A 7,856-nucleotide genomic window follows, 5' to 3' on the forward strand; every position below is an offset into this window, starting at 1 on the left:
ATCTGAGAGTTATGGGACAGAGAAAGTTGAATTTCACATGAAGATGTGAAAACCAGAGTGAAAATATATTGTCTCTTGCAGAGAAAAGCCATGTGTGGATGTAATATAGATGCACTTTTATATTTCCAATTCTAATCATTTCATTTATTCACCATCTGGTTTCTTAGTGTTTCTAAAATACCTCTACATCTATTTTTTTAATAGTAGTCATCATTTTTCTTTTTTCAGGAAAAGTAATATTTTTTTCTGTCATTTTGATTTCCACTTTATCTTCTTGAGGCATTGAAAATTGTGTGTGTAAGTAATAAGAAGTTTTGTAAAATGCAAAAAACTGCACACATAGAAATTACTTTATTTGAGTCTCTGATTTCTATCTGCCTTTATGTTTCATCTGTAGATCCATCTTTAGGCATATGAATGGGCATGGCTTATTTTTGTACTGTATCCTTTATTCTCAGCACATTGAAAATGCAAGCTTGGCTCTAAATTAAGCAAAATCATACATCTCAATGGACATGAGTTTGGATAAACTCTGAAAGTTGGTGATGGACAGGGAGGCCTGGTGTGCTGCAGTCCATGGGATCACAAAGAGTCAGACATGACTGAGCGACTGAACTGAACTGAACTGACACCTCTGTATGTGGTTCAACTTGACTCAGAGGCAGAGGGATCAACATGGTAGCCTTATAGCTTCTCTTTTACTTGATTGCACCTTTGGAAAACAGCATAGAACTGTGTGGTGCTTTTTTTTTTTTTTTTTCCTTCTAGATGTTTCTGGGTTTTTCTTTCACAAAGTATACTATGGTTTGACTGTGTTCCCCCAAAACTCACACACAATGAAAACCTGATGCCCAAGGTGATTGTATTAGGTATCACAATGAACTCTTATAAATCGAATTAGTGCCCCCAGAGAAGGGACCCCACGGAGGTCCCTAACCCATTCTGCTATGAGAGGACACAGTTAGAACTCAGTGACCTATAAGAGGGCCCTCACCTGCCTTGGGATTCCAGCCTCCAGAGCTGTGAGGAATAAATTTGTTGCTATTTCTAAGCTACTCAGTCTGTTTGGGGCTTCCCAAGTGGCGCAGTGGCAGAATCTGCCTGCCAATGCAGGAGATGCAAGAGACCTGGTTTCAATCCTTGGGTTGGGAAGACCCTTTGGAGGAGGAAATGGCAACGCACTCCAATATTCTTGCCTGGGAAATCCCATGGACAGAGGACCCTGGCCGGCTACAGTCCATGGGGCCGCAGAGAGTCAGACAAGTCTGAGCAGCTGAGCATGAGCAGTCTGTTGTGTTTTGTCATAGCAGCTCAGATGCATTAAGGCAAGGCCGTTAGTTTAAACGTGTAACTCGGAAATCAATAAGAATGTGATGCTTTATGTTCTTTCATCTTTCTAAAATGCACTCTCAAAACCAAGATCATTTGAAGTTGGGAAGATTTTCCTTTTCATTCTTCTCTCTACTATTGGATTCCTCTTAATCTTTCAGTAAAAGTATTTTCTAAACTGGTATTTAAAGTGAATCAGGTATACTAAGTTGCTTTCAATTAGTAACCCTAGGCCCTTACAGGAAAACTAACATATTTTAAAGTGTGTTGGTGTTTTTTAAATGAAGAGGGTTCTTATTTTTCGTAGCAAGGTCATGCTGCTCAGTCAAAGTTCAATCTATTTATTGTACATAATTTCACCTACTTACAGTGAATAACATGAGAAATTGCTGCAGCCATTAGAAGTGATGAACATTTCTCTGTGCTATATGACTTCCTTATCTTTAGTTAATGGCAGTGTTGTTCTTGGGTCATTTTGTCAGGCCACAGAAGGCCACGGGTGCCTCCATGCTGGGCTTTCTACTGCATCTATATATGTTCTGAGGAAGGTACTGCTGATGGTTACTCTAAACCTAGGGGACAGGCTTTTATACTTTATTCTATGCACTGAGAAAGCCTCATAAAAATTTAAAGCAGTTTGAAGGTGTAAGCAGATAAATGGATTCTCATAGGAATAAAGGCCAAGAAGAACCTACATATCAGGAATTCCCCAGTGCTCCAGTGGCTGAGACTCTGTGCTCCCAGTTCAGGGACCCGGGATCCAATCCCTGGTCAGGGAACCAGATCCCACATGGCAGAACTAAGAGTTCTCATGCTGAAACTAAAGATCTCACATGCCGCAATGAAGATTGAAGATCCTGAGTGCTGTAACTAAGACCAAGGACGGCCCCACCCCCGCACAAAACACACACACACACACACACACACACACACACACACACACACACACACACACGGGCTTCCCTGATGGCTCAGATGGTAAAGAATCTGCTTTCAATACAAGAGACCCAGTTTCAATTGCTGGGAAGGGAAGATTCCCTGGAGAAGGGAATGGCCTGGAGAATTCCATTGATAGAGGAGCCTGGTGAGCTACAGTCCATGTGGTTGCAAAGAGTCGGACAGGACTGAGCGAGTAACATTTACACTTTCAACAAAACAAACAAACAAACAAACAACCAAAAAAGAACCTACATACCACTTAGAATAGCAACAAATGAGATGTGAAGTCCTGTGATATATCTCCTTGCTATCTCCCAGTCCTCAGTGTTCAATAGTTAACATAAATGTGGATTCATATCTACCTCTTTCAGGTGTGTACTTCTTTACCTTCAGCATGATGAAGCATGAGGATGTTGAGGAAGTGTATGTATACCTCATGCACAATGGCAACACAGTCTTCAGCATGTACAGGTAAGTGGTCTTTCCTGCTGTAGGTATCCATGCTGCCATTGTTTGCTTAAAGGATGGCAATGGACGTGAATAGGATTCAACAGAGACCGGCACAGACTTTGCTGTCATCCAGAGCTCCCATATACCAGTATATGATCAGATTCTTGTAATTCTTTGTGGGGCAGTGAATCTGATAAACTTGAGCATACGCAGGTTGATAAGAGGTCTTGCGCTAATTACTAGCAATGCTCATCATAACTAATTATTTGCCTTCTTTTCTTAGCTCTTTCTTTCTTTCCTTCTCTCTCAGGCTTTCCTTCTCCTTTCCTACTCTCTGCTCCCTTTTCCTAGAGTTAGCTCTCTTGATGGCCTTCTCTATCATCCCTGGAGCTGGCAGATTAAGAGTTAGGAACCAGTCTCCCTCTTTAGGCTATGCTGCAACTCTGATGGTTATCTGAGCAACCTGGCCCTAAGGTTCCTTGGGAAAAGTCCATATAAAAAAGAAAAAATGCAGTTTGCTCTGATGTAAGCTTAAGATGTAGAGAAGAGGCAGAGAGCCAACACCTTTCCCATAATTAAATAAATGGGTGTTGAGAAACTGTGAAAAACTTTGTGTTTGCTATCTTTTTTAAAAATTTTTTGATGATTTGTGGGGATTGCCATCTTTTTTTTCTTCTTTTTTTTCTTTTGGAGCCTGGCCTCTAGTAAGATGGTGTATTTGAAAAGCCAAAAGAGAAAATATGAGTTAGATAGGTGAAACTGCTACAACAAAGAGATCTAGAAGATTGTGGCTTGAACATATTAGAATTCTATTTTTCTTGGCTGGTTCCAGGTTGGGGAAGGATGGGGTAGAAAGAGTGGAGGGGAATGTGTGGAAGTTGGATGGAGGATTGCTCCAACAGGTTTCTAAGGGATGTGGGCTGATAAAAGCTTTTCTGCCATCTATAAAACTGACTCCCAAATTTTCACTGGTCATTATCTTTGCCACAGTCAGAAGGTGGAAAGAACAACAAGCTTATAGTACATTTTTATGCATCAGACATTCTATTCCAAGTTACCACATTTTCCCAAATGGTTTTCTCTAACATGACAGGGATCTCCAGCTTTGAAGCCCACAATATCTATTTCCTCATTGTTCCATCCCTGACCATGAGCTGATACATGTTTTAATTTGGGTTAGGGCAGCACCCTTCTTTAGATACAAATTCTAAAGTTAGTTAAGGTGGATTGAACTGCTCTAACATTGACCCAAGGGCTTGAACATGATAGAAATTTCTTTTCATGCCACAATCTTTAAGCACTCAGGCTTCAAAAGGTTTCCAAATTCATTCTGGTCATTGTCATTAGCATTCCACACAGTTGTAATAAGGAAAGATCAAGGGGGATTGTTTGTGGGAGTTTTACTGGCCAGTTCTATAAGTTGCACATATAATTTCTGCTCATGTGTCATTTAGAGAATTTAATCCAGTTTATACCGAGAATCCCAGGGACGGGGGAGCCTGGTGGGCTGCCGTCTATGGGATCACACAGAGTCGGACACGACTGAAGTGACTTAGCAGCAGCAGCAACATACCTAAATGTATGGGACTCTGGGAGAGAAGGGGGATAGATTTTGGTTAAGAGCTGACTATTCTCTTCAAAGACTAAGTAGTTGGTGCTTTTTCTTTTTCCTTCTAGCTATGAAACAAAGGGGAAATCAGATACATCCAGCAACCATGCAGTGCTGAAGCTGGCCAAAGGGGATGAGGTGTGGCTGAGAATGGGCAATGGTGCTCTTCATGGGGACCACCAGCGCTTCTCTACCTTTGCAGGCTTTCTGCTCTTCGAAACTAAGTAAAACTATGAATAGACCAGCTCCACTTTGGGGAAGACTTATAACTGAGATGGTATTGTCATGATCCAAGGGATTTTGGAGTTGATGGCTCTACATGTTGTATTTAAAAACATTTTTATTGGTTACATTGCTAATCACAGTACAGGTACATCAATAATGTGGGATGACTCAGGGGCTCAGAAGAATAAACCACAAAACAGTCTTCCCAAGAGACCTTGACTAATATACTCAGCAACCTTTATTGCTCTTTTCTAGGCACCTAAAAGAGAATTACCCTCTTCATACAGGTTAGAAATGATTGTTCCCATCAGAAAAGTCATTTGCAAAGAGTTTTGGCTGCTCTAATAACAGCTTTCAGGAACCCTTAAGGTTTGGGGTTCCTCATTCTTTGGAACATTTCAGAGAATAGGGTGCAGTGATTATGATGGGGACAAGAAAAGAATAGGGGGCACTTGCCTGGATCAAGGTACCAGAAATATTTGTAAAGTCTAAACTGGGGAGTAACACTTTGATCCAGTGGGTCAATATTCATGAGTAAAGTAAATATTTTTTAGTAATTCCAGACAGCTTTTAGGTAGCAGAAGTATTCACAGTGTTCACAAGTATTCACAAATAATTGACTCCTTTTTAATAAGGATACTGCTATAAGTAAATCTTGACTTCTAATGGCTTTTATTGTTGAAAATAGAATTTTCCTATGATCCGAAATTGGGCTTATCAGGTCTAGATTATCAGATGGACTCTTTTTTTTCCATTGCATTTCTTACATTACGACAGAGCTCTGTTGACTCTGGCCTACAGTGAGTGTAGGTTCATATTGTGCAAATGTAATCACCTACTTTTCTGTCAGCTTAGAAATTAGCCTAATATTCTTTACACACACTGGCATGGAGTATTTAAGGAATTGTAAACGCAGTCATATGCAGTCAAACTGATGTGTACAAAATATAAGGGCATTTCACTTAGCAGACATATAATAAAATTGCTTAAGCTTTTTTAAAAATAGAAAATTATATGGGAATTCCCTGGTGGTCCAGTGGTTAAGACTCAGTGCTTTCATTGCCTGGCCTGGGTTCAATCCCTGGTCAGGGAACTAAGATCCCACAAGCTGCATAGTGGGGCCAAAAATTTTTTAAAATCTGTGTATTTTAAAAAGTTATATGACTTCTTTGATTACCATATTTAATCAATTTTCACAGAGCAGCCGTGCAGCTAGACTTTTGCCTATTCTGCCCCCAAAAACAATTCTCAAAGGATTAAATTTGCCATGAAAACTATACTCATGAAAATGTGCCATAAGTTCTGATGATAGAACCCCAAATGAGTTAACTTTAAGCAAAGAATTATTGGAATATGCATTTACCTTAATGTTAAATCATATTTAAAATGTACTACAGAGATGTCTATCTAACAAATATTACATAATGAATTCCCTTAGAAGTAACAAGCCCTTAAATTTATTTTCTGTTACAATTTGAATTTTCACAAAGGCTTTTTAACTGTAAGTTTACTTGTATTTGATTACCCCCTATAGCTAGAAGTGGAAATAAAGAATGAGAGCTACCCTGTTAGCTAATTTAATGTGTTCCACATTCCTGTCAGTCTTTGACTCTTTCCTTTTGCTCTTCAAATATTTTGAAATTCTTCCTGAATCCATATGCAATGCTATTTTAAAGTGAAATGGATATTAGCTCTAAGGTGCTTGACTGTAATGTCTTTGTGATTTTGTGTATATTTTCCCTCTCCCACCCCACCCTGGTATGGGGTCATGGGGTTGAAGTTTATTTTTACCAAATTTCAAAACTTTCCTTGAAGTGCATTGCCAATAGATAACTGAATGTTGCTTGTTTCTCATAAGGACTATATATCTAAAGAGCACACATTACTAATAAAGTGATTTAGAGTAAGATATTGACCTGGCTTTAAATAAAACTGAGGCGAGAAAAATGTAACAAGCATTACATGGAAATAAACCCACTTTTGTTAAATGTACTATTTTAGAATGTCTTTAATTAAGTTGAATAATCATGTAATTATAAGTCACTCTGGTTTTATCGGGGGAGTGTGTTATTTCTCGGTTCTGTCTCACTGCAATGGCAGACCAGTGTTATGGCTTAATTGCAGCTCAGTTTTATTTGGCAAGCAAAGGAAAATACATCCATGAGGCCTGAGGGCAGGCCAACCCAAAAGAAGAGAAGGGCTCAATTTTGGTTCCTCTTTTTATGTTTTTTTCGCCTCCCCCTGAGCCTGCCCTATGTAAATTAGGCTAGCCAGGAGGGCTGTTTGTTTCACCTGAAGTTCTCACTCAGGTCCTCAGATGTCAAGAAGCATTTAACAGTAAGATTCTGTGTGCTGTTTCCTATGTCTCTTTTTTCTTTTTTCATTTATTTTTATTAGTTGGAGGCTAATTACTTTACAATATTGTAGTGGTTTTTGTCATACATTGACATGAATCAGCCATGGATTTACATGTGTTCCCCATCCCGTTCCCCCCTCCCACCTCCCTCTCCACCTGATCCCTCTGGGTCTTCCCAGTGCACCAGGCCCGAGCACTTGTCTCATGCATCCAACCTGGGCTGGTGATCTGTTTCACCCTACATAATATACATGTTTTGATGCTGTTCTCTCAAAACATCCCACCCTCGCCTTCTCCCACAGAGTCCAAAAGTCTGTTCTGTACATCTGTGTCTCTTTTTCTGTTTTGCATATAGGGTTATCATTACCATCTTTCTAAATTCCATATATATGTGTTAGTATACTTGTGAGGCTGTGCCATGACAGGCAGCCTAGATTAGGAGTAGGCCTGGTTTTCTGGGGTAACATGATTATCAGGCCACCTGGAGCCAGCCAATCAACATGCGCCTAGCAAACAAAAGGGAACCTATCAGGGGAAAGCTGAAAAAGCCCGCGAACACCCAAGTTTGAAAAAAGCCCGCAAAGGTTTGGGCCAATAAGATTACTTTGCAAACAGGTAACCAATCCACTTAAGCCAGCCACCAACTGCTTATGCACACCCTATAAATTTGGGAAACAGTCTGAGCCCAGGGCTCTCTTACCCTGCACCACTGCGTTGGTTGCGGCAGGAGCCCTGGCTCGAGTCAGTAATAAACTTCCCTTTTTTTGCGAGTTGCATTGTCTTGGAAGCCTTCTCTCTTCCCGCTCGGGGATTCAGACATCGGGCATAACATACTGTATTGGTCTTTATCTTTCTGGCTTACTTCACTCTGTATAATGGGCTCCAGTTTCATCCATCTCATTAGGACTGATTCAAATGTATTCTTTTTAACGGCTGAGTAATATTCCA

The 7,856-nt window shown here is 40.1% G+C and overlaps 1 protein-coding gene across 3 annotated transcripts in view; it reads left to right on the plus strand.

The window, feature by feature from the left end:
* Positions 1 to 6,544, plus strand: part of C1QTNF3 (C1q and TNF related 3) — a 29,241-nt gene extending 22,697 nt beyond the window's left edge. For all 3 annotated transcript variants that reach the window (XM_043488670.1, XM_043488669.1, XM_043488671.1), the window contains exons 5-6: positions 2,640 to 2,739; positions 4,396 to 6,544. In XM_043488670.1, the coding sequence (XP_043344605.1) occupies positions 2,640 to 2,739; positions 4,396 to 4,555 (260 nt within the window). In that variant the 3' untranslated portion in view covers positions 4,556 to 6,544. The remainder of the gene's footprint in view (positions 1 to 2,639; positions 2,740 to 4,395) is intronic.
* The last annotated feature ends 1,312 nt before the right edge of the window (positions 6,545 to 7,856 follow it).

The sequence above is a fragment of the Cervus canadensis genome, chromosome 16 (genome assembly GCF_019320065.1).
Source record: "Cervus canadensis isolate Bull #8, Minnesota chromosome 16, ASM1932006v1, whole genome shotgun sequence".
NCBI lineage: Eukaryota > Metazoa > Chordata > Mammalia > Artiodactyla > Cervidae > Cervus > Cervus canadensis.